At 39.4% G+C, this 27705-nt stretch overlaps 2 protein-coding genes and 1 pseudogene across 2 annotated transcripts in view; 2 read left to right on the top strand and 1 right to left on the bottom strand.

Moving 5' to 3' along the window:
• MIER3 (MIER family member 3) overlaps window positions 1–7457 on the bottom strand; it is a 135758-nt gene extending 128301 nt beyond the window's left edge. The window contains exons 1-2 of the mRNA XM_053223137.1: window positions 7318–7457; window positions 3429–3564 (exon numbers count right to left, since the gene is read on the bottom strand). The gene's annotated coding sequence lies outside the window, so the exon portion shown is untranslated. The remainder of the gene's footprint in view (window positions 1–3428; window positions 3565–7317) is intronic.
• Window positions 6941–7919, top strand: LOC106975249 (palmitoyl-protein thioesterase ABHD10, mitochondrial-like). Its single transcript, XM_053223174.1, has one exon. The coding sequence runs from the start codon at window positions 6951–6953 to the stop codon at window positions 7674–7676; it is 726 nt and encodes a 241-aa protein (XP_053079149.1). The 5' UTR covers window positions 6941–6950; the 3' UTR covers window positions 7677–7919.
• Window positions 7920–27330: 19411 nt separating this feature from the next.
• On the top strand, window positions 27331–27482 carry LOC113594951 (uncharacterized; annotated as a pseudogene).
• Window positions 27483–27705: the final 223 nt, after the last annotated feature.

A 27705-nucleotide genomic window follows, 5' to 3' on the forward strand; every position in this document is an offset into this window, starting at 1 on the left:
TTCTTGTCTATTACCTTATATTTATTCTTCCATACAAATTTTAGGATCCAAATAAAAGAAAAAATTTGTATGGAATTAAATTTACAAAATAATTTTAGGAAATTTTAGGAAATGTGGCATTTGATGATACATTATCTATTGAGAAAATCTTTTCATTTGTTCCATTATGTCATATTTTAAAAAATTGCCTTGTTGGATTTGATTCAAGAGCATGTTATTTAAAGTTTTTGAACCTGTATAAATGAAATTACTCTATTGTTCTGCTTTTTTGTCTTTGTATGACTATGCTGGATTTATAAAACTATTGTGAAGAGTTTCATATTTTTATATATTCTGGAATAGTTTGGTAAACATAGGAATTATCTGTAATTTGAATGTTAGAGGGAATTTAGCTGTAACTTAACCAGACTTGTTGCTTTTTTCATTATTTGAAACCAATTTTATTATAGGGGCGCTTGGGTGGTTAAGCGTCCAACATTGGTTCAGCTCAGGTCATGATCTTAAATCATGTGAGTTTGAGCCCTGTGTCAGCAGGCTCTGTGCTGACAGCTTAGAGCCTGGAGCCTGCTTCAGATTCTGTGTCTCCCTCTCTCTGCCCCTTCCCTGCTCATGCTGTCTCTCTCAAAAACAAACATTAAAAAAAAAAAAACTTTAAAAAACTTAAAAAAAAGAAAATGATTTTATTATAAAAAATTTCAAGTAGAGAAAATAGTATAATGAATCTATGCACCTACCACCTAGCTTTGACAATTATCACAAGACTCTTCCATTCTTATTTCATCTATCTTTCCACTTGTATTTTGCTGGAATATTTTAAAGCAAATCTCAGATTTCATATAATTTCATCTGTAAGTACTTCACCATGTATCTCTAACAGATAAGGTGTTTTCAACACAGCCACCTCATCACACCTAAAAAATTTTCCTGATTGTTTAAAAAATATCCTTTTACTATTGGTTTGAATCAGAATCTAAACAACATCTAGTGCATTGCATTTTTGTTGTTCTGCCTCTTGATTCTCTCTAATTTATGAAAGTTCTTTCTTATCTCCTCCCACCCTGCCCTCCCCATGCTATTTATTTGTTGGAAAATCAGGTTGCTTGTCCTACAGTATATTCTAGCTCTGGATTTGGTTGATTATTTCCTTGTAGTGTTACTTCATTCATTTCTCTCTTCTTTGTTTATTTGTTTGTTTATTTTTGGGAGACTGAAAATTAGATAAAGTCTTGAATGTATTTAAGTTAAATAACTTTTTTGTTAAGGATTCTTCATAGATCATATGGTATACTTCATATTGCACCACGTCATGATCGCCCTTAAGGTCTGATTGTCCCACTTATAGTGATATTGAGATTGATGATTGAATTCAGGTTAGTATCAGCCTAATCCATTCATTATACAGTTCACCATCAGCCTTTCACCTAATAGTTTTAGCAGCCATTAATAAATATTCCTAATTCAGTGAAGAAATGGGCAAAAGACATGAATAGACACTTCTCCAAAGAAGACATCCAGATGGCTAACAGACACATGAAAAGATGCTCAACATCACTGATCATCGGGGAAATACAAATCAAAACCATGACCAGATACCACCTCACACCTGTCAGAATGGCTAACATTATCAACTCAGGTAACAACAGATGTTGGTGAGCATCCAGAGAAAAAGGCTCTCTTTTGCACTGATGGTAGGAATGCAAACTGGTGCACCCACTCTGGAAAACAGTATGGAAGTTCCTCAAAACATTAAAAATAGAACCACCCTACAACCCAGCAATTGCACTACTAGGTATTTATCCAGAGGATACAAGAGTGATGATTCGAAGGAGCACATGAACCCCAATGTTTATAGTAGCACCACTGACAATAACTGAAGTATGGAAAAAGCCCAAATGTCCATTGACTGACAAATGGATAAAGAAGTGCTGAATATTACTCAGCAATCAAAAGGAAAGAAATCTTGCCACTTGCAACAATGTGGATGGAACTAGGGTATATCATGCTCAGTGAAATAAGTCAGTCACAGAAAGATAAATATCATATGATTTCACTCATATGTGGAATTTAAGAAACAAAACAGAAGAACATAGGGGGGAGGGAAACAAAAATAAGATAAAAGCAGAGAGGGAGACAAAGCATAAGAGACTCTTAAAGAGAACAAACTGAGGGTTGCTGGCAGGATGTTGGGTTGGGAGATGGGCTAAATGGGTGATGGGCATTAAGGAGGGCACTTGTTAGGATGAGCACTGGGTGTTATATATAAGTGATGAATCACTAAATTCTATCCCTGAAATCATTATTACATTATATGTTAACTCACTTGTATTTAAATGTTAAAAAAAAAAATCTTTAGAGCCACTGTTTCATTAGGATTTGCAAAAATGGTGGGTTTTTTTTCTACTATTGTTTCTGCCTTTGTTAGCTGAAATTCCTCAACAAAAAAGAATCTTTCTTTATCAACTATTTAGTTACACTGAAATGAAGCTCATATAGGAAAGGCAGGCTGGTCCTGCCTTCCCTAATATTTTCATTCATATTGGTATTTCAGGTTTTAAAAAACTTTCAGTCATTTATATATTGCTAGAAAAATTACTAAATTTTCACTTTATTACCGTGGAATGTGCAAACCATTCTGGTATAATTCTTTTGACTTTTCTCATAGCTCCTTTTTCAAACCTAAAATGGTATGTGTATATACATACATGTATGTGTGTGCATCCGTGTCTGTGTATTACCTACGGGGTTTGTACATTATTTATCTTCGCAAAAACCAGCATTAGATTTTATTTATCCTTCTGATTTTCCCTTCTGAGTCACTTCTTAAGTGATTCCAAGTACTCACACCTGTTTCACATTTAGAGTAAGGCTAGGATGAGAGGTAGTTTCTTAAGTAATTTATAATTCCAAATTACTTTACTGTTCTATTTCTCCAGTTAACACAAATTTAATCTCTGGTGTTTCATTTTACTACACAGAGGCAAGTTAGAACTCTTCAGGAAAAAATTCCCATTTTTTACTTCTCTAGTCAACCTACAAATTTATTTGCATTCTTGCTTCCTTTTTTTTTTTTACCATGTCCCCTCTCACCACAGTGAAAGAAGGTAATTATTCAACTAAGTATTGCATCTATCTCTCCCCCATTCCTAGAAACCTTAACTGATCAATGAATGTTTCTCAAGTGTCTTTAAATTCTATCAAATTATTTTCTTCCCTACTCTGTAAACAGGCTCAAGTGTCTCCCATCTAGGTTAAACAGACAAATATTCCCTTTTAGTTATCTCCATGTCTTTTCTTTCCATTACAGTCAGCTCACTGAAACATAATCTATGGTTTCTACCCACACTCTATCTTACTGCCCTCATTACTTCTCCAAATCTCGTGCCAAAGTCAGCAGTGGCTTCTTCCTTGCTAAAAACCAGTAGACTCACCACAGCATCTGATGCTCTTGACCTCCTTGAAGTACTTTACTTTCTTGACTCAGATCGTCCCCTCTCCACCCTCTCCTGATTCTTTTACTCCTTTGACTATTCATTCTTATTCTTCTCTGCAGTTTCCTTTTTCTTTCTGAAACAGAGAAGACCGTCAATGTCAAACTTCCCACTGTTTTCATTCTCTTTTCCCTCTTACCCTGGAAGAAAATAGCATCAATTAATGTTCACAGGGCAATAGCTTCTGGAGCTGAACTCTGGTCCAAAAGACTTTATTCCCATAAAATCTTCTGTGTCCACACTGGACTTGCCTAAATATCGTATTGGCACAACAAAGGCAAAGTGTCAAAATCTAAACTCATACTTTTTCTTCAGAACTTGTTTTTCCTCCACTACTTCCCTTTTGAAGCATAGTACTGCTACCTATCCAATTATTTAAGCCAGAAATTTGGCTTAAAATGATAGCATGAGACAGTGTGACTGCAAAACAGAAAAGCCATTGAATAAAAGATGATTTATCATATGTTTAAGGATAACCTCATAAAAGGCAATTACATATGTATATTTTTTAAGTTTATTTATCTTGAGAAAGAGAGGGCACATGAGAGGGGTAGGGACAGAGATAGAGGGAGAGAGAGAGAATCTCAATCAGGCTCTGTGCTGTCAGCATGGAGTCTGACTTGGGGCTCAATCCCACAAGCCACAAGATCATGACCTGAGCTGAAATCGAGTCTTGGATGCTCAACCTACTAAGCCACCCAGGCATCTATTTTTTTTTTTAATTCAACTTTATTTTTTATTTTTTAAAATTTACATCCAAATTAGTTAGTATATAGTGAAGCAATGATTTCAGTAGATTCCTTACTGCCCCTTACCCATTTAGCCCATCCCCCTTCCACAACCCCTCCAGCAATCCTCAGTTTGTTCTCCATATTTATGAGTCTCTTTTGTTTTGTCCCCTTCCCTGTTTTTATATTATTTTTGTTTCCCTTCCTTTCATCTGTTTTGTCTCTTAAAGTCCTCATATGAGTGAAGTCATATGATTTTTGTCTTTCTCTGACTAATTTCACTTAGCATACTACCCTCCAATTCTATCCACATAGTTGCAAATGGCAAGATTTCATTCTTTTTGATTGCTGAGTAATACTCCAGTGTATATATATATACCACATTTTCTTTATCCATTCATCCATTGATGGACATTTGGGCTCTTTCCATACTTTGGCTATTGTTGATAGTGCTGCTACGAACATGGGGGTGCACGTGTCCCTTCGAAACAGCACACCTGTATCCCATGGATAAATGCCTAGTAGTGCAATTGCTGGGTCATAGGGTAGTTCTATTTTTAGTTTTTGAGAAACCTCCATACTGTTTTCCAGAGTGGCTGCACCAGCTTGCATTGCCACCAACAATGCAAAAGAGATCCTTTCTCCGCATCCTTGCCAACAACTGTTGTTGCCTGAATTGTTATTGTTAGCCATTCTGACAGGTATAAAGTGGTATCTCATTGTGGTTTTGATTTGTATTTCTCTGATGATGAGTGATGTGGAGCATTTTTTCATGTGTCGGTTGGCCATCTGGATGTCTTCCTTGGAGAAGTGTCTATTCATGGATTTTGCCCATTTCTTCACTGGATTATTTGTTTTTTGGGTGTTGAGTTTGATAAGTTTTTTATAGATTTTGGATACTAACCCTTTATCTGATATGTCGTTTGCAAATATCTTTTCCCATTCTGTCAGTTGCCTTTTAGTTTTGCTGATTGTTTTCTTCGCTGTGCCAAAGCTTTTTATGTTGATAAGGTCCCAGTAGTTCATTTTTGCTTTTGTTTCCCTTGCCTCCAGAGACATGTTGAGTAAGAAGTTGCTGTGGCCAAGATCAAAGAGGTTTTTGCCTGCTTTCTCCTCAAGGATTGTGATGGCTTCCTTTCTTACATTGAGGTCTTTCATCCACTTTGAGTTTATTCTTGTGTATGGTGTAAGAAAGTGGTCCAGGTTGATTTTTCTGCATGTCAGTGTCCAGTTCTCCCAGCACCACTTGCTGAAGAGACTGTCTTTATTCCATTGGATATTCTTTCCTGCTTTGTCAAAGATTAGTTGCCCATACGTTTGTGGGTCCATTTCTGGGTTCTCTATTCTATTCCATCGATCTGAGTATTTGTTCTTGTGCCATATCTATTTTTTTAGGTCAGTTCTACATGGGGCTTGGACTTACGACCTTGAGACAAGAGTCACATGCTCTAACGACTGAGCGAGCCACGTGCCCCATAAAAGGCAATTATAAGAAATTTAAACAGGGGCACCTGGCTGGCTCAGTTGGTAGAGCAAGCAGCTCTTGATAGGGGGTCATGAATTTAAGCCCCATGTTGAGTGTACAGATTACTTACAAAGAAAAGAAAAAACAACCAGACCTCAAAGGAAACTCAGTCTCCCAAGCTCATCTGAATAGCTTTTCTTGACTTTTATCTATTTCCTCCTTCCATGACTAGATTTTTCTGCTAATCTATGGCTTACTAATGCCCCCACAACTCTAACCCAGTGTGACCTTCCAGGCTAAGTCCACAGCAACATTTGTCTGAATGCCCTGAATATCATGGTTCATAGCCAGAGAGAATCAGACTGCCTCAACTTAGCTGAGTCAAGGGGTGCAAACATGTCTGTTCATGTCCTCTACCTCAGCTAGATCTGTAGATGGAAACAGACTGTCTTTGAAGGAGCTGTGGGAAAGCTAGACTATATGTCGAGTGTCAGTTCTTGAATTTTCACTCTTCACAAATCTTCACATCTAAGAAAGAGTGATCATTAGGGTGCCTGGCTGGTTCAGTAGTAGAGCATGCAACTCCTGATTTTAAGGTCTTGAGCTCAAGCTGTATGTTGGGTGTAGAGCTTACTTAAAACCAATTAATTAATAAATTAATTAATTTAAAAAAAGAGTGAAAAAATAAAAAAAGAGTGATCAAGTTCTATCAGTTCTACCTGTCTAATATTTCACAAATCTAACCACTTCTCTTCATTTCCTTCTCTCATTTAAGTCACCCTTTTCTAGATCTTTCCAATGTGTCCCTACATTCACTCTCTTTCTTCTCATCAGTCCTCTCCGCTGCAGCCAGAGTGACCTTTTTAAAGTACCAATTTGAGGGGTGCCTGGGTGGCTCAGTCAGTCAGGCATCTGACTTTGGCTCAGATCATAATCTCACAGTTTGTGGGTTCAATCCCTGTGTTGGGCTTTATGCTGATAGCTCGGAGCCTGGAGCCTGCTTTGGATTCTGTGTCTTCCTCTCTCTCTGTGCCTTCCCTGCTCATGCTCTGTTTCTATTTCTCAAAAATGAATAAACGCTAAAAAAATTAAAAAAATAAAGTACCAATTTTATAATGTCACTCTTTTACTTAAATCTTTTCATAGGATATGTCAAGACTGACATCTGACTTGTAGATATCTATATATCACTTCAAACTTAATATGACCGTCTTAGTTTCCCAGGGCTTCTGTACAAAATTACCACTAATTTGAAGGGCCTCTGGGAAGATGGCAGGGGCAGGCATGGCTGCCCTGGGCTCTTGGGTACCTCATCAGAGGTGGGGCAGAGAGGCTGTCTTCTTAGGCTTCCACCATGGCCTCAGCACGTTACTTGCAAGGAAGTCGGAGTGGACGCCACGGTGGGTCCCAGCTTGCAGACCAAAGTCATCAGTCTCTTTTCTTAGTCGACCAGACCTTTCAAATCTGGCTTATAAGAAGCTAAAAGGCAAAAGTCCGGGAATTATCTTCATCCCTGGCTCTATTTCTAACATGAATGGTACAAAAGCTTTGGCGATTAGAAAGTTTTGCAAATCTCTAGGTCATGCCTATATAAGGTTTGATTACTCAGGAGTTGGAAATTCGGATGGTAACTTACAAGAATGCACAGTGGGAAAATGGAGAAAAGATGTTCTTTCTATAATTGATGACTTAGCTGAAGGACCACAGATACTTGTTGGATCTAGCCTTGGTCGATGGCTTATGCTTCATGCTGCAATCGCAAGGCCACAAAAGGTCATTGCTCTTGTTGGTATAGCTACAGCTGTAGATGACCTAGTGACACAGTTTAATCAGCTCCCTGTTGAGGTGAAAAAGGAAATAGAGATGAAAGGTGTGTGGACCATGCCATCAACATACAGTGAAAAAGGAGTTTTTGACATTCAGTACAGTTTCATTAAAGAAGCTGAACACCACTGCTTGTTACATAGCCCTATTCCTGTGAACTGCCCTATATGATTGCTCCACGGCATGAAAGATGACATCATACCTTGGCATACATCCATACAGGTTGCCGACCGAGTAGTCAGCAAAGATGTAGATGTCATCCTCCGAAAACACAGTGATCACAGAATGAAGGAATAATCGGACATTCAACTTCTTGTTTACACTATTGATGACTTAATTGATAAGCTTTCAACTGTAGTTAACTAGAATCACATTTTTAGTTGGTGTATCAACTAATGGATCCAGAAAATTGGAAGAAGGACAACAAATGAAAGACCCTGATACTTGGGTTTTTTCCTCTTATCTCTCTATTTTGTAAATATAACATGAGTATTTATTTAACGATGTATAATATAAGTGATACAAATTGTGACGAAAGTATAAGCTGCCGTCTGGAAAATTTTCTTCCTTCTATCCTTGATTTCTTTTAATTGAAGTAGAGTTGACACAGTGTTATAATAGTTTCAGGGATACAACATAGTGGTTGGACAGCTCTATATGTTATGCTATGCTCACCACAGATGTAGCTGCCACCTGTCATCATGCAGCACTATTAGAGTGCCACAGACTATTCCCTCTGCTGTACCTTTTGTCCCGTGACCTACTCATTCTGTACCTGGAAACCTGTGTCTCCCAGTCCCTTTCACCTATTTTTTTCCCATCCCCTCACCTTCTCCCCTCTGACAGCCACCAGTTTGTTCTCTGCATTTATGGGTCTGTTTCTGCTTTGTTTGTTGTTTGTTTTGCTTTTTAGGTTCCACATATAAGTGCAATAATACTGTATTGTCTTTCTTACTTACTTGTCTTACTTACTTACTTACTTGTCTAACTTACTTCACTTGACCTAGTACCCTCTAGGTCTCTCCATGTTGCATGTTGATTTTTTTTTTTTTATTAAAAGATTTCCTACTTTTTCATTCAAGATAATTTATTTGCTAAATGCTTATGTTAACCAGGGAAGCTCTTAAGTGTGTTCTCTTCTACTTAGAATTGTTAATAAAGCTTGAATTTTTTGTCCTTTGTTTGTCATCGGTCATACATGGAAATTTGTAAAATTGCTTCTGATTTTAAAATGCTATCCACAAAATACAGGACAATGTTTATTGAAGTAAATCTTAAATGATTGGAAAAAATGTCTGAGTCATAAATAAAGTTCAAAACGTCAGAATATGACTATTAAAAAAATTACCACAAATTTGGTGGCTTAAAACAACAGAAGTTTACTTTTCACAGTTCTGGAGGCTTGAAGTCCAAAAGCAAGATGTTAGCAGGACCATGCTCCCTCTGAAATCTCTAGGGAAGAATCCTTCCTTACTTTTTTCTAGAATCTGGTGACTCCTGGCAATCTCTGACATTCCTTGGCTTGAACTGCATCACTCCAAACTTTGCCTCCATCTTCTCATGGCCTCCTTTTCATGTGTCTCTCTGAGTCCCCCCCTTCTTACAATGAAAACAGTCACGGGATTTAGAGCCTACCCTATATCCAGGATGATTCCATCTCTTAAGATCCTTAACATCTGCAAAGACCCAGCATTCTGAGATTCCAGGTTGACATGAATTCCAGGGAACTATTACTTAACTGATCACAATTGCCTACAGGCCTTTTATGATATGGTATCTACTTACCTCTCTAGCCTCATCTCTTACCACTCTCCATCTCTCATTCAAATCTTCAATCATACTAAACCCCTTGCAATTCTGGGACCACAGGATGTTCCTTCTCCCTTCTGCAAAAAGATCTTTGCATTTCCTGCCCATCTCTGTCTGGAATGTCCTTGCTATCTCCCTTTGCCTGACTCTTACTATTTTTCAGATTCAGTTGCTCTAGGAAGTTTTCCTAAATCTCACCCCTCATTTCCATTTGCTCCCCTCACCCTAGATTTACCTCAATCATAGCATGTTTTGCACTATTTCATCATTTTAATTGCTGAGTCACTTCTATAGATCTCTTTCCCCATTTCTTTGCCAGTCAAAAAATCAGTAAGGGACCAAACATTTCTTGTTTTGTTTTCTTTTTAAATTTTTTTTAATGGCTATTTATTTCTGAGAGAGAGAGAGAGAAAGAGAAAGAGAGACAGAGCGTGACTGGAGGAGGGGCAGAGAGAAAGGGAGACACAGAATCCAAAGTAAGCTCCAGGCTCTGAGACAGGCTCTGTCTGCACAGAGCCTGACACGGGGCTCAAATTCATGAACCATGAGATCTTGACCTGAGACAAAGTCAGATGGTCAACCAACTGAGCCACCCAGGTGCCCCTCTTGTTTTGTTTTCATTTGTAGTATTCTCAGAGCCTAACACAGCGCCTAATAGGCACTCTACAAATGATTACAGAATGAATCAATCAATCAATCAATGAAAAGCAGTTCACATATGGTAAGAATTTCCAGATGTTAAAATTGATATGCAATAGCATCCGTGGTGGTTTCTTTATTCATGTTTCTCCTTTAAAGAGAATATTAACTTCATCTGAGGAAACTGTGAGTACTCCATGAATACTGAATATCACATTAGGCAATATTAAATTACCCCATTTGGTTTTGGTGTTGCATGAGATGAAAACCCACTTTGAACTGACCGTAGCCGTATTCATTTTGATTTTCCTTAGATCAAATAATGTAAGATTCTCAATTACAGCCATAAACTTGAATGATGTAAATTATCATATGAATGGGTTTGAATTCCATATTAGTATTAACTTTAAGGAAAATTATGTACTTTTTGTCTAAAGAGAAGAAAAGCTTCTATTGAAGTTGGAAAATGTGTATACCTGTAAGTGAAAGAACCAGAAAAATAGCCTTAAAGAAAAGAGAAAGTTAAAGTATGTAGATAGTATTGATTATCTGCAGGTAACTCACCACTCTCATTACAATAGAATTTAAATTATACAGTCACCTTGAATAAAATTAGGACAGAGAAATGTTATTAGGAAGATCACATTCCCTTTTGTTAATTTTTGGAATGAAAGGCTCCCAGGATTTTTCAATATTTTCCTTTATGGTTAACAAAACATCACGGATTATGTAAGTATGTAGCAGGATCTCACACTTGTCAGAATGGCTAAAATCAACAATACAAGAAATAACAAGTGTTGGTGAGAATGCAGAGAAAAAGGAACGCTGTGCACTGTTGTTGGGATTTCAAACTGGTGCAGCCACTCTGGAAAACAGTATGGAGTTTCCTCAAAAGGTTAAAAATAGAACTACCCTACGATCCAGCAACTGCATTACTGGGTATTTACCCAAAGCATACAAAAACACTCAAAGGGATACGTGCCCCTCCTAACTTTATAACAACATTATTTACAATAGTCAAGATATAGAGGTAGCCCAAGTGTTGATTGATGGATAAAGAAGATGTGGTATATATATACAATGGAATGTTATTCAGCCATAAAAAAGAATGAAATCTTGCCATTTGCAAAAACATGGATGGAGCTAGAGAGTATAATACTAAGCAAAGTAAGTCAGAGAAAGACAAATACCATATGATTTCACTCATATGTGGAATTTAAGAAACAAAACAAACAGGGGCACCTGGGTTGTTCAGTCAGTTCAGCGACTCTTGGTTTTGGCTCAGGTCATGATCTTGCAGTTTGTGTATTTGAGCCCTGGGTCAGGTTCTGTGCTGACAGCGCAGAGCCTGCTTGGGATTCTCTCTCCCTCTTTCTCTGCCCCTCCCCTATTCATTCTCTCTATCTCTCAAAATAAATAAACTTTAAAATTTTTTTTTAAAAAGAAACAAAACAAAGAAGCAAATAGGAAAAAAAAAGAGAGTGAATGAGACAAATCAAGAAATAGACTCTTAATTATAAGGAATAAACTATTCTTTACCAGAAGGGAGGGGTGGGGATGGGCAAAATAGGTGATGGGGATTAAGGAGTGCACTTGTGGTGAACACTGGGTGACGTATGGAATTGTTGAATTACTATATTGTGCACCTGAAACTAATATTACACTGTATGTTAACTAATTAGAATTAAAATAAAAACCAAAAAAAAAAAAAAAAAGTATGTAGCAGGCTAGCTGGGTTACCTGAAAGAAAAGAACTTAAAAGCTAATTGTGGTTGAAGGACATCATCAAGTAGGACATCAATGATGGAGACAGTTCCTGGAGTCCCTTGGTTCCTGTGATCCCCCGGTCATGGGGAAGCACTTGTAGCTTGTGTTTAAAGGATTTGTAAGGACCTGCCAGAGGGGTGGCAAAGTTCTCCAGACTAACAGCAACCCAAGTTTCCAAGGGGCATCAAGAACAGAATAACTCAAAGGTGGAGGGACTGAGCTAGCTGTGATGAGACTAAGAAAGGGGAGTTTCTGGTGACTGCCTGGTCTTCAGACTGTCCTTGGGGAACTAAGCAAAATGAAAGAGGATGACTAGTAGATAAAAAGACTACCCTTTACTTCACTTATTCCCTCCCTCCTCTCTTCTTTTCTTTCTTTCTTTCTTTCTTTCTTTCTTTCTTTCTTTCTTTCTTTCTTTCTTTCTGAGGGAGAGAGTGGGTGCAGGAGAGTGGGAAGCGAGGGGCAGAGAGACAGAGAGAATCCTAGGAAAGGCAGAGAGAGAGAGAGAGAGACAAGTGGGGCTCACGCAAAGCAGGGCTCGAGATCACCTGAAGGGGAGTTCAAGCTGATGAACCAAACTGTGAAACCATGACCAGAGCGGAAGTCAGAGGCTTAACACCAGGTGTCCTTCTCGTCTCTCTTTCTATCCTCTCTCTCCCTGTTCTCTCACACACCTGCTGTCTGGCCGTCTCTGGATTACTGGAAAGTAGGAAAAAAAGCAAGACAAATCCCTGTTATTCACATAACCTTTCCCTGAGGCCTATCTTTCTGTGAACAAAGGCCATGGCTGGAAAGAACTAGATACTCATTTATAAGCCTCATTTCTGAAAATCTAGTCATTCATTGTTTTTTAATTCATTCATTTGTTCATCATTCATCATTCAACAAACATTTATTGAGCCTATAATGTTCTAGGTATAAAATTTATCTTTCAGATCAATTATTTTCAATCCTTTTTCTTTAAGCCATGCAAGCATTTCTTTCCAGTAAAGGATCACCGATGCTCAATATGGAAAACATAAAAGCTGCACTGAGTAAATTGGGGTGAGGACACAGAACTTGCCCAATTCCTACCCTTCCTTGCCATGCAGCCTCTGAAAGATTCTGTGGAGCATAGCATACATACACTGTCCTGTAATGATCACTTTTGGAGGATGCTAGTGAACCACTGCATTAAGTTTGAAAACTGATAAAGAGAGCAAAGAATTAATCATTACTCCTGTGCTTCCTATACACGCTGTCCCTCAGAATAAGCAAATATTTGATGAACAAGTTTCTCCTTATAGGACTACCAGTAGAAAGAAGGAACAATATTGAATTCAAATATCACCATTTTGCAATCTCTAATGAATCAACAGATCAAGTCAGTGATCATCAATGGTGGCTAACATCATAAAAAACAACCAGACTTTCTGTACCACCTAATAGAAGAATGCACACCACCACTCACGAGGTTGTCTTGGAAAATAAATCCAGTGTCAATCTGGTTAATCACTAGATCTCATTTACAGAAAATTTAAAGGAGAGAGGATCATGAAGGAATTCTGTCCTCTGCTTTTCTTGAAGTTGGCACCCCACATCAATATCTTCTTCCCGACTTTAGGTGCTCCAGCACTAGCTCAGAGACCTAGATAGAACAATTGAGGTATTAAGTGGATAATTTGTTTATCTTTGAGGTTCCAGACAGAATTCTCTCTCCTCATCTTCAGTTCCTCATTCTCTACCGGATCGCTTTCATGAGCATTTAAATGTGCAATTGGTTCCCAGTGCAAGTGGTTCCCTAAATCAGATGTATATTGTCTGTCAGTAGCATTCGTTGTAGATCCTCTTTGAAGCCATTCTGTTGTCCCTGCTATTGTGATATTGCATTCTTCCACTGGTTGTCCAGTCTCTCTGATCAGAGCTTCTCATTCTTTTCTGCCAAATAATCTTTACATGTTGGACATTTTTAAAGGCTCAGACCTGGCTTCCCTTCCTTCTCGTTCTGTTCTTTTTCTCTTTCTCTCTCTCTCTCTTCCTTCCATCTCATCATACCCCTATCTTCAATTACTCACACTTCTTTAATGATTTATATTCTGATGACTCCCAAGTTTTTATTTCTGGCCTAGGTTTCTCTGATCGCTTTAACATGTCTGCCAATTCTTTGACAATCCTTTCACCAATGATGGGGTCTAATTCCCCTTTGCTCAAACATGGCTTGGCCTTATGACTCTTAACAAATAGAATGTGTGTAGTAGAATACTCTTGTTGGCAGGGATGCTATGTGACTTCTGAGGCAAGTTAGAAGAGGTGATACAGCTTCCTCCTGGCTCTCTCTCTCAGGATGCATGGTCTAGAGCCCTGAACCACCACATAAGAATTCTCATACCCTGAAGCTGCCTGAGAGACAAAGCAGAGACCATACTGAGGTAGACAGAGATGTCTGAGGAGCTTCAGCTGTTCCAGACTCAGAATCTTTCCCAACACAGCGTCAGGCATGTGAGTGAAGAGTCTTCCAGGCCCAGCCATCTGTTGACTGTGACCTCATGACAGACCCAAGCCAGAACACCTCAGTCAAATCATTTCAGATTTTGACCCACAGAAACTGGGACAAGTAATAAATGACTATTATTGTATAAAGACACTAAGTTTTGGGGTGCTTTGGTACTTAAAAATAGATATTCAGAATACCCTCTGACTTTCACACAGACATCTCCTGAAGGAATTCAGGACATGCCACCCCAAATATGCCACTTTGGCATATTGACTATTTTGAGCTGAAGGCACTTGAGAAGTAGCAGATGCAAGAAGGGCTCTCTGACCTCCCCTTTCCTCTCTAAAAATAGCCCATAAAATTTCCCATGAGAAAGGTGCCCTCTTCCTGTAGCAGAAATAAAAGAACATCCATATCACCAGAAATTGGGAATTGACACTGAGATGGATCTGTACAGATAAATTTACTAAAATCTTTACTTACTAAATTTATTAAAATCTTACTGTAATCTTACTAAAATCTTACCTTTATCTTCCACTAATCTCTTCACTCCCCACCCCCACCACCCCGTACATCTCCTAGTCACTTCCCCATAATTTATTGCCTCTAGCCCAAACCTCCTTTGTCTTATCATCTCTTTTCAAATGTATTATTTCTTTATCTAAAAGGTATATATATAAAATTTTTGCTCTGGGCACATCTCTGGGTCATTTTCTTGTGAAGATTTTCATACATGTAAAATTCTAATTAAACTTGTATTCTTTTCTCCTGTTAATTTGTTTTAAGTCAGTTTAATTCTCAGGCCCAGCCAGAGATCCTAAGAGAGTAGAGAAGAAATTTTTATTTCCTTCTCTCTGGCCCTATTGTTTCCCCATTTTGTCCTCTTGTTAAGTAGTTCATTACCTTCCTCCATCACCCACCTCCCAATCTTAGAAACTTAGCTTCTTGGTTGATTTTCATTTGGTACTTGGAACAGTACTTCCTTCAATCTTTTCATATTTATTATCTGCCTTGTGTTTCCTAGAATTCTTATTTAGTAGCATCCAAGGCATTTGTGCAATATTTAAAAAAAAAAAAAAAAAAGATCCCCAGGGTGTAGCCAAGGCAGACAGCCTATAACAGAGACTCTTACATATGCATATATTGGAATGAAGATCCAAGTGTTTCATGAAAATAATTATCTCTGACTGAAGTAGAAGAACCATTAAGAACCATTAAACTTTGACATGAGTTGTTGATGAAAGCAATAATTTCCTTTCCTAGAAGACATTAAAAGAATTAGTTTCACAACAATTTAGGAATCTGAGTAGTAAAGATACTGTCAGTTCTAAAGCTAGGATAAAGATCTGAATGGCCAATGACCTGTGAGGAATCTAATTTTAAAGGCTAATACAGGCTTGGATTAGACATATTTGTACCCAGGGGTGCCTGGGTGGCTCAGTGGGTTAAGCCTCACACTCTTGATTTCAGTTCAGATAGAGACCCTGGTCGGGCTCCACGCTGAGCATGGAGCCTGCTTGGGATTCTCTCTCTCTGTCTCTCTCTGTCTCTCTCTGTCTCTCCCTCTCTCTCTACCCCTTCCCCATGTGTGCACTTGTGCTCATGCTGTCTCTCCCCCGTCTCTCTCACTCTCTCTTAAAAGAAAAGAAAAGAAAAGAAAAGAAAAGAAAAGAAATATTTGCACCCAAAGCAATGTTTCTGTACACAGTTCTAACCTGATTAGTCCTACCAAGGGATAAATGATACATTTTTTGGACTTGATTTCTCTTGGCCTTGATCTGCAACAGGAATGGAAAGAGCAGGATGAACTAAGAGAATCTTTGTCATACACAGGAAGGGGAGGAGCAAGAGAAGAGGGTCAGGAAGACTAGGAATTCCCAGGTCTGCCCCAAGATGGGAGGAAATGAGACAGGATGACAGACAAGTTAAGACAGGTTGTGCCCTATATGGATTCATATGGAATTTCTTTGGGGCTTCCATAAACACACCTGTATCTCAGAAGGAAGAGCTGTCTGCCCTATTTTGTGAGAAATGTTGGTCATGAATGTAAATAAATAGCCCCAAGCTATTGTGTGTTAAATCGAAGAATAATTCTTTGATAAGAAAATACAATAATGAATGTTTTGAGACAGGGAGAAGGAGAGAAAAAGAGAGACCTTCACAAAAAAAAAAAAAGAAAGAAAGAAAGAAAAGAAAAGAAAAGAAAAGAAAAGAAAAGAAAAGAAAAGAAAAGAAAAGAAAAAGAGAGGGAGAGAGGAAGTAATCCTTCATAAATTCCACAAGAAAAAAATACTAACGGAGGGCCTGGCTGGCTGTGGGTAGAGCATGTGACTCTTGATCTTGAGGTTTTAAGTTCTAGCCTCACATTGGGTAGAGATTACTTTTTTTTTTTTTAATTTTTTAATGTTTATTTATTTTCAAGAGACAGAGAGACACAGTGTGAGCAGGGGAAGGGCAGAGAGAGAGGGAGAGACAGAATATGAAGCAGGCCCCAGGCTCTGAGCTGTCAGCACAGAGCCCAACACGGGGCTCAAACTCACGAACTGTGAGATCATGACCTGATCCAGAGTCAGACACCCAACCGACCGAGCCACCCAGGCGCCCCGAGATTACTTTTTAAAAAATTAATGAAGGGTGCCTGGGTGGCTCAATCAGTTAAGCATCTGACTCTTCATTTTGGCTCAGGTTATCATCTCATGGTTCATGAGTTAGAGCCCCACATCAGGCTCTGCACTGACAGTGTGGAGCCTGCTTAGGATTCTCTCTCCCTCCCTCTGTCTCTGTTCCTCCCCCACTGGTGCCCTCTTGCTCTCAAAATAAATAAACTTAAAAAAATTAAAAATTAAAAATTAATGAAAGGAAAGACCAGGTTCAATGTTATCTATACTGCAACATATTGGAACATGAAATAAATCAGTATCTCAGTCCTCAGAAATTTTAAGACAATGAATAACTCATCTAAGGCAATGTATATTTAATAGAAAAGTCCCAAAGTGAAGCGCTGCAGTAATCTAGAATGAACATGAACAGCTTCTGATGTTAGGCACATTAAGATGAGGTGTTTTGGGAAAACAGCTTTCTGTCTTTGACAAGTACCACATCCGAGATGACATCTGAATAATTAATATGTTTAGCCTTGATAATACATTTTCAGAAGGAATGTGTTACTCTGGATACAAATTTTCAAATAGTGAACAGCACTTCTTACTGTCACCTCCCATTATGTGTCTTTCATCATCTATTTAGCCAGCTGTGCTGTTATGTAGGCAAAAGCAAACGTATAACAGATGCTCCTAGAACTTAAAGCATGAGGTGTTTTCAAACATGGCTAGCTACATTGCTTAGAAATGAAAGGTGTCTGCACTGGAAAACAGATTAGTTTATCCACTAAGAGTAGTAGATAATGGAATAAAATTCACCACCTGCCAGCTAGCTATGTGTTCTTGCGCTAAGTTATTTAAACTTTCCAAGCCTCAGTCTTCTCTTCTTCCGGGGATGGCTATGATAATTAAACAAGATAATTCACTTAACAACAAACACGTCTGGCAAAGGATAAATGTTCAATAGATGTTAGCAATTCATTATTTAATTCTTATTGAATCGCATATGTGAGAGCTTTGGTGAGCAAGGAAATAGTTTGAAGAAAGCAAGTTGGTTTGGTGCAGTACTGCAGCTGAGGCTGCTGCTTAGTGGCAAAAGACAATCAAAACAAAACAAAGAATACCTGTATGAGTGGTGCTCCCAAACTCTCACCTCAGCTTGAAGCAGAGAAGTTCAACTTTTATCATCTATATATTGAAGTTCTGGGTAAAATCTCAATAAAAAGTAGGGCAGCTGGGTGGCTGTAGGAATCAAATAAGATCAGTATAAGAAACTGCCATGGAAGCATAACATTTATAATATTATATAAATGTGTCAAGTTTAACTTGCTATCTTCAAAAAGGCTAAGTATGAAAGCAAAGACAGGAACAGCCTTGGATGGGATAGATGACCTCTCAGGCCCTATTAGATCTGTCATTAAGACCTTGAACCAGAGAGATAAGGAAGATGGCGGCGTAGGAGGACGCTGGGCTCACCGCGCGACCTGCTGATCACTTAGATTCCACCTACACCTGCCTAAATAACCCAGAAAACCGCCAGAGGATTAGCAGAACGGAGTCGCCGGAGCCAAGCGCAGACGAGAGGCCCACAGAAGAGGGTAGGAAGGGCGGCGAGGCGGTGCGCGCTCCACGGACTGGCGGGAGGGAGCCGAGGCGGAGGGGCGGCTCGCCTGCCAAGCAGAGCCCCTGAGTCTGGCTTGCAAAAGCGGAGGGGCCTGACGGACTGTGTTCTGACAGCAAGCGCGACTTAGCGTCTGGGAGGTCATAAGTTAACAGCGCTGCTCAGAAAACGGGAAGGCTGGAGGACAAAGGGAGGGAGAGCTGCTGAGCCCCCGGACGCCAGAGCTCAGTTTGGTGGGGAACAAAGGCGCTCGCCAGCGCCATCTCCCCCGCCCATCCCCCAGCCAAAATCCCAAAGAGAACCAGTTCCTCCCAGAGAACTTGCTCACTCTGCGCAAACACCCAACTCTGCGCTTCTGTGGAGCCAAACCTCCGGCAGCAGCGGATCTGACTCCCTCCTGCTGCCACAGGGCCCCTCCTGAAGTGGATCACCTAAGGAGAAGCGAGCTAAGCCTGCCCCTCCTGCCCCCGTGCACCTTGCCTACCCACCCCAGCTAATACGCCAGATCCCCAGCACCACAAGCCTGGCAGTGTGCAAGTAGCCCAGACGGGCCACGCCACCCCACAGTGAATCCTGCCCTTAGGAGAGGGGAAGAGAAGGCACACACCAGTCTGACTGTGGCCCCAGCGGTGGGCTGGGGGCAGACATTAGGTCTGACTGCGGCCCTGCCCACCAACTCCAGTTATACACCACAGCACAGGGGAACTGCCCTGCAGGTCCGCACCACTCCAGGGACTATCCAAAATGACCAAACGGAAGAATTCCCCTCAAAAGAATCTCCAGGAAATAACAACATCTAATGAACTGATCAAAAAGGATTTAAATGATATAACAGAAAGTGAATTTAGAATAATAGTCATAAAATTAATCGCTGGGCTTGAAAACAGTATAGCTGACAGCAGAGAATCTCTTGCTACAGAGATCAAGGGACTAAGGAACAGTCACGAGGAGCTGAAAAACGCTTTAAACGAAATGCATAACAAAATGGAAACCACCACAGCTCGGATTGAAGAGGCAGAGGAGAGAATAGGTGAACTAGAAGATAAAGTTATGGAAAAAGAGGAAGCTGAGAAAAAGAGAGGTAAAAAAATCCAGGAGTATGAGGGGAAAATTAGAGAACTAAGTGATACACTAAAAAGAAATAATATACGCATAATTGGTATCCCAGAGGAGGAAGAGAGAGGGAAAGGTGCTGAAGGGGTACTTGAAGAAATTATAGCTGAGAACTTGCCTGAACTGGGGAAGGAAAAAGGCATTGAAATCCAAGAGGCACAGAGAACTCCCTTCAGACGTAACTTGAATCGATCCTCTGCACGACATATCATAGTGAAACTGGCAAAATACAAGGATAAAGAGAAAATTCTGAAAGCAGCAAGGGGTAAATGTGCCCTCACATATAAAGGGAGACCTATAAGACTCGTGACTGATCTCTCTTTTGAAACTTGGCAGGCCAGAAAGAATTGGCACGAGATTTTCAGTGTGCTAGACAGAAAAAATATGCAGCCGAGAATCCTTTATCCAGCAAGTCTGTCATTTAGAATAGAAGGAGAGATAAAGGTCTTCCCAAACAAACAAAAACTGAAGGAATTTGTCACCACTAAACCAACCCTACAAGAGATCCTAAGGGGGACCCTGTGAGACAAAGTACCAGAGACATCACTACAAGCATAAAACATACAGACATCACAATGACTCTAAACCCGTATCTTTCTATAATAACACTGAATGTAAATGGATTAAATGCGCCAACCAAAAGACATAGGGTATCAGAATGGATAAAAAAAACAAGACCCATCTATTTGCTGTCTACAAGAGACTCATTTTAGACCTGAGGACACCTTTAGATTGAGAGTGAGGGGATGGAGAACTATCTATCATGCTACTGGAAGCCAAAAGAAAGCTGGAGTAGCCATACTTATATCAGACAAACTAGACTTTAAATTAAAGGCTGTAACAAGAGATGAAGAAGGACATTATATAATAGTTACAGGGTCTATCCATCAGGAAGAGCTAACAATTATAAATGTCTATGCACCGAATACCGGAGCCCCCAAATATATAAAACAATGACTCATAAACATAAGCAACCTTATTGACAAGAATGTGGTAATTGCAGGGGACTTTAACACCCCACTTACAGAAATGGATAGATCATCTAGACACATGGTTAATAAAGAAACAAGGGCCCTGAATGAGACATTGGATCAGATGGACTTGACAGATATATTTAGAACTCTGCATCCCAAAGCAACAGAATATACTTTCTTCTCGAGTGCACATGGAACATTCTCCAAGATAGATCACATACTGGGTCACAAAACAGCCCTTCATAAGTTTACAAGAATTGAAATCATACCATGCATACTTTCAGACCACAATGCTATGAAGCTTGAAATCAACCACAGAAAAAAGTCTGGAAAACCTCCAAAAGCATGGAGGTTAAAGAACACCCTACTAACGAATGAGTGGGTCAACCAGGCAATTAGAGAAGAAATTAAAAAATATATGGAAACAAACGAAAATGAAAATACAACAATCCAAACGCTTTGGGACGCAGCAAAGGCAGTCCTGAGAGGAAAATACATTGCAATCCAGGCCTATCTCAACAAACAAGAAAAATCCCAAATACAAAATCTAACAGCACACCTAAAGGAAATAGAAGCAGAACAGCAAAGGCAGCCTAAACCCAGCAGAAGAAGAGAAATAATAAAGATCAGAGCAGAAATAAACAATATAGAATCTAAAAAAACTGTAGAGCAGATCAACGAAACCAAGAGTTGGTTTTTTGAAAAAATAAACAAAATTGACAAACCTCTAGCCAGGCTTCTCAAAAAGAAAAGGGAGATGACCCAAATAGATAAAATCATGAATGAAAATGGAATTATTACAACCAATCCCTCAGAGATACAAACAATTATCAGGGAATACTGTGAAAAATTATATGCCAACAAATTGGACAACCTGGAAGAAATGGACAAATTCCTGAACACCCACACTCTTCCAAAACTCAATCAGGAGGAAATAGAAAGCTTGAACAGACCCATAACCAGCGAAGAAATTGAATCGGTTATCAAAAATCTCCCAACAAATAAGAGTCCAGGACCAGATGGCTTCCTAGGGGAGTTCTACCAGACGTTTAAAGCAGAGATAATACCTATCCTTCTCAAGCTATTCCAAGAAATAGAAAGGGAAGGAAAACTTCCAGACTCATTCTATGAAGCCAGTATTACTTTGATTCCTAAACCAGACAGAGACCCAGTAAAAAAAGAGAACTACAGGCCAATATCCCTGATGAATATGGATGCAAAGATTCTCAATAAGATACTAGCAAATCGAATTCAACGGCATATAAAAGGAATTATTCACCATGATCAAGTGGGATTCATTCCTGGGATGCAGGGCTGGTTCAACATTCGCAAATCAATCAACGTGATACATCACATTAACAGAAAAAAAGAGAGAAGAACCATATGATCCTGTCAATCGATGCAGAAAAGTCCTTTGACAAAATCCAGCACCCTTTCTTAATAAAAACCCTTGAGAAAGTCGGGATAGAAGGAACATACTTAAAGAACATAAAAGCCATTTATGAAAAGCCCACAGCTAACATCATCCTCAACGGGGAAAAACTGAGAGCTTTTTCCCTGAGATCAGGAACACGACGGGGATGCCCACTCTCACCACTGTTGTTTAACATAGTGCTGGAAGTTCTAGCATCAGCAATCAGACAACAAAAGGAAATCAAAGGCATCAAAATTGGCAAAGATGAAGTCAAGCTTTCGCTTTTTGCCGATGACGTGATATTATACATGGAAAATCCGATAGACTCCACCAAAAGTCTGCTACAACTGATACATGAATTCAGCAAAGTTGCAGGATACAAAATCAATGTACAGAAATCAGTTGCATTCTTATACACTAACAATGAAGCAACAGAAAGACAAATAAAGAAACTGATCCCATTCACAATTGCACCAAGAAGCCTAAAATACCTAGGAATAAATCTAACCAAAGATGTAAAGGATCTGTATGCTGAAAACTATAGAAAGCTTATGAAGGTAATTGAAGAAGATTTAAAGAAATGGAAAGACATTCCCTGCTCATGGATTGGAAGAATAAATATTGTCAAAATGTCAATACTACCCAAAGCTATCTACACATTCAATGCAATCCCAATCAAAATTGCACCAGCATTCTTCTCGAAACGAGAACAAGCAATCCTAAAATTCATATGGAACCACAAAAGGCCCCGAATAGCCAAAGGAATTTTGAAGAAGAAGACCAAAGCAGGAGGCATCACATAGACCAATGCAATAGAATAGAAACCCCAGAACTAGACCCACAAACGTATGGCCAACTCATCTTTGACAAAGCAGGAAAGAACATCCAATGGAAAAAAGACAGTCTCTTTAACAAATGGTGCTGGGAGAACTGGACAGCAACATGCAGAAGGTTGAAACTAGACCACTTTCTCACACCATTCACAAAAATAAACTCAAAATGGATAAAGGACCTGAATGTGAGACAGGAAACCATCAAAACCTTAGAGGAGAAAGCAGGAAAAGACCTCTCTGACCTCAGCCGTAGCAATCTCTTACTCGACACATCCCCAAAGGCAAGGGAATTAAAAGCAAAAGTGAATTACTGGGACCTTATGAAGATAAAAAGCTTCTGCACAGCAAAGGAAACAACCAACAAAACTAAAAGGCAACCAACGGAATGGGAAAAGATATTTGCAAATGACATATCGGACAATGGGCTAGTATCCAAAATCTATAAAGAGCTCACCAAACTCCACACCTGAAAAGTAGATAACCCAGTGAAGAAATGGGCAGAAAACATGAATAGACACTTCTCTAAAGAAGATATCCGGATGGCCAACAGGCACATGAATAGATGTTCAGCGTCCCTCCTTATCAGGGAAATACAAATCAAAACCACACTCAGGTATCACCTCACGCCAGTCAGAGTGGCCAAAATGAACAAATCAGGAGACTATAGATGCTGGAGAGGATGTGGAGAAACGGGAACCCTCTTGCACTGTTGGTGGGAATGCAAATTGGTGCAGCCGCTCTGGAAAGCAGTGTGGAGTTTCCTCAGAAAATTAAAAATAGACCTACCCTATGACCCAGCAATAGCACTGCTAGGAATTTATCCAAGGGACACAGGAGTACTGATGCATAGGGGCACTTGTACCCCAATGTTCATAGCAGCACTCTCAACAATAGCCAAATTATGGAAAGAGCCTAAATGTCCATCAACTGATGAATGGATAAAGAAATTGTGGTTTATATACACAATGGAATACTATGTGGCAATGAGAAAAAATGAAATATGGCCTTTTGTAGCAACGTGGATGGAACTGGAGAGTGTGATGCTAAGTGAAATAAGCCATATAGAGAAAGACAGATACCATATGGTTTCACTCTTATGTGGATCCTGAGAAACTTAACAGGAACCCATGGGGGAGGGGAAGGAAAAAAAAAAAAGAGGTTAGAGTGGGAGAGAGCCAAAGCATAAGAGACTGTTAAAAACTGAGAACAAACTGAGGGTTGATGGGGGTGGGAGGGAGGAGAGGGTGGGTGATGGGTATTGAGGAGGGCACCTTTTGGGATGAGCACTGGGTGTTGTATGGAAACCAATTTGACAATAAATTTCATATATAAATAAATAAAGAAAAAAAAAGACCTTGAACCAAAATAATCATTTATATCTAACTTACTGAATTAAAACATTTTGACCCAATGAGGACCAAATAACAATTAGATGATAACACTGTGTTTAATGCGTTACTACAGTAAATCTGTAGATCAAGTAAGATCCAACTATACCCATTATTTTTGGAAAATAATAGAAAAGAGCATAGTTTCTATCATTTTTATAGATACAGAGCTTAACAAACTTTTAAATTTATTTTATTTAACCAATGTTCCACTCTACTGAATTTCATGATGCAGAAAATGGACCATATTGTAGAAAAGGCTATTGGGAAACCCAAAATTGAAAAGTAATGATCACAAGCCACTATGGAAAGTGGTTGTAAAGAATTGCATGAAAAAGGAGTAATACTAAAAAGAAGTTAAATCTCCCACTTAATAGTAAGTCTAGTAAAGAAGTCACAGACTGAAGGGGTGATAATAACCACCTCGTTGGATAATAAATTTGATTTCATTTCTGTTCCTAAGCAAATTTATGAACAGCTCACAGTGGTGCAAAAAGTAATTTGAAATACACAGTAAGTTAATCAATGCTTGTTTTATGATTGCTGACCTAGGAAATTGCTGGCTGAGAAAGAGAAACACTCTGGGTCTCAGCTTCCAGTAGAGCCTCTCAGGCCTTCTCATCTGGTTTTTCTTCTTGGGTTGTCTCAATCCCTCTCAAAGTTCCAAACGGTCACCTTTACATGGGTGTGTGCCCTTCTACCACTAACTTCACTCTCTGGGCTCCAAGCTCATGTTACTAATGGCCTACTTATTATAGGGCAAAAAACTGTCCCATTTTCCTTAGGAATGAGATTTCCAGGATGCAGACTTTCAGGGCTCTAACTGGGCAGGGCCCAGCCACACTGGGACAGGATACAACTTACTACTACATAACTCTCCTTGGTCACTCCTGAGGCAACTTACACTCAGCATATCCAAAAGTTATTGACCATCTTCCCCTTCAGTGCAGTTCCTCACAATATTCTCTCCAGCAATGCTTGGCACCCTGTCTGTGCTGACTACCATGTTAGAAACCTTGAAATGATCACAGACCTATCCTCCTCACCTATCTCCCACACAAAATTAATAGAGTCCTCTGTGTGCATCTTCTGAAAGCGATGTCTCTTTAGTTGGTTTAACTTCCTTATAATCTCTTACATAGACTATTGCAAAGGCCTCTTATAAGATAAAAATGATAGGGGCACCTGGGTGGCTCAGTCAGTTAAGTGGCCGACTTCGGCTCAGGTCATGATCTTGCGGTCTGTGAGTTTGAGCCCCACATCAGGCTCTGTGCTGACAGCTCAGGGCCTGCAGCCTGTTTCGGATTCTGTGTCTCCCTTTCTCTCTGACCCTCCCCCGTTCATGCTCTGTCTCTCCCTGCCTCAAAAATAAATAAACGTTTAAAACATAATAAAATAAAATAAAACAAAATAAAATAAAATAAAAATGATAATTAAATATGCACTCTCTGACATGCCTCATTACTTATATTATTTGGGCTCTGTATTCATGTTTCTTTATTAATAAAAAATAATAATATAAAGACTGAGGAAATGTTTCAGAGTAACGGGACATGATAGAATCTTAGATTAGGGGAGAAAGTTCCCATAAAGGATGATATTGGGACAATCGATGAAAACTGAATATGGACTATAAGTTGATAATAGTATTTTATCAATATTAAACTTCATAAGTTAAGTCATCACTCAGTAGGTATGTATCTGAATGTCTTTGTTCTTTGTTTATAAGTTTTATGTATTTATTTATTTGTTTGTTTGTTTGTTTGTTTATTTAGAGAGTGAGAGAGAGCACAAGCAGTGGAGGGGCAGAGAGAGAGGGAGACAGAGAATCCCAAGCAGGCTGCACACTGTCAGAACAAAGCCCAACACAGGGCTCAAACTCACAAACTGTGAGATTGTGGGATGCTTAACCAACTGAGCCACCCAGGCCAGGTGACCCTGAATGTCTTTGTTTTTAAGATTTACATGCTGTTGGAGTGATAGGCCATGATCTTGGCAATTTTCATATTTTCAGGAAAACATTTTAAAAAATAAAAAAAAAGGGGATAAAATAAAAAATAAAGAAGATATCTTAGATGTGTGTAAGATATCTCAGGTGTGTGTAAGCACTTGGCAACGTTGTTGAAACAAAACATTAACTAATCGCTGGTGGGCCCACGTCAGGCAATGTGTTCAGAAGTCTCATTCCTAGCAAATACAATGAAAATCTTGGGTCTAGTGTGACATCAGCGTAAGCTGTAAAGCCAAAGACTTTCCAGAAGGCCCTTTCTGGTCTAAACAGATGTTAAGGGGATTTGCTAAGTAAGTGCTTACCAAAGTAAAGCTTGGAAGGAGTCTAATAAGACAAAAACAACAAATATTGCTTATTGCAATTCAGCCTTCCACTTTCTATTGCAACCACTGTCTTGCAATCCAGCCTTCCACTTACTGAATTTTTTGCGTCTCTGACATTAAAAAGTGAAGTCTTGGGGTGCCTGGGTGGCTCAGTCAGTTAAGCATCCAACTCTTGATCTTGGCTCCAGTCATGATCTCACAGTCATGAGACCCAGCCCCACATCAGGCTCTGTGCTGGGCATGGAATTTGCTTGAGATTCTCTCTCCTTCTCCCTGTGCTCCTCCCTCACTTGCACTCTCCTGCTCTCTCTCTCTCTCTCTCTCTCTCTCTTTCAAAAAAAAAAAAAAAAGTGAAGTCTTGAAAGGATTCATCTATAATATGGGGTCAACTGACTGTATGTCTTAAGGAAACCAGATCAGACTTGACCTTGCTGATAATTTCCCCATTGAGTCATGAACCAGTGACTGGAGAAGATCAGGTAATAGGCAGTGAGGTCAGCCCATGAGAAGAGCACCTGTTTTGTGAATGTGAGGCCTCCAACAGCTTCCCGCAAGAAAGTCACCTCCCAAAGTGTGGGTTGGGAATGACAATGTGTTGCCCGTAGATGGCATGAGTTTTAAAGCCAGGATGGTATTCTCCAAAACCCAGATTCTTAGACTAATTGTTCTGCTGCCACACCCAGACCCTGAACCACCTGGTCTTGTACTTCTGCCCTACATCCAACCTCTATGCCTACTATTTCTGCAAACATGGTTAATTTTCAACTCTATCTAAATCATCGGCCCAACATTTAACCCATACTGCCCTCTTATGTCTCCATATCTTTGCTCGTGTGTTACTTCTACTCAGATGACCCCTAAGCTTTGCACAGTGGCAGTATCATAGCCAATGAGGTTTATCCGAGACGTGATTATGGCTAATTGAAAACTTTTCCCTACTCAAAGGGCCCTTACCCACTAGGCATGCAAGAAATCTCACCTTGCTTCAAAAGTTTATAACAAGTGTTTGCTTTTTAAAATCTTTAGTGAAATATTTTCTAATTCCTCTAAGCAGGGGTTGGCTTTTTCACCTATGACTTTATACAGATTTCTATTATAATTTTTATTTTTAATTTTGTTTTATTGTTACTTTCTATGTCTGCCTCCCTTGGTAACTCCTTCAAGGCCCAAACTGGGTCATTGTTTTCTTTCCATCTGGCCACCTTTTCAATTTCTTTCCAGTAGGCATCTTTAAC

This window comes from Acinonyx jubatus, chromosome A1 (genome assembly GCF_027475565.1).
Source record: "Acinonyx jubatus isolate Ajub_Pintada_27869175 chromosome A1, VMU_Ajub_asm_v1.0, whole genome shotgun sequence".
NCBI classification, from domain to species: domain Eukaryota; kingdom Metazoa; phylum Chordata; class Mammalia; order Carnivora; family Felidae; genus Acinonyx; species Acinonyx jubatus.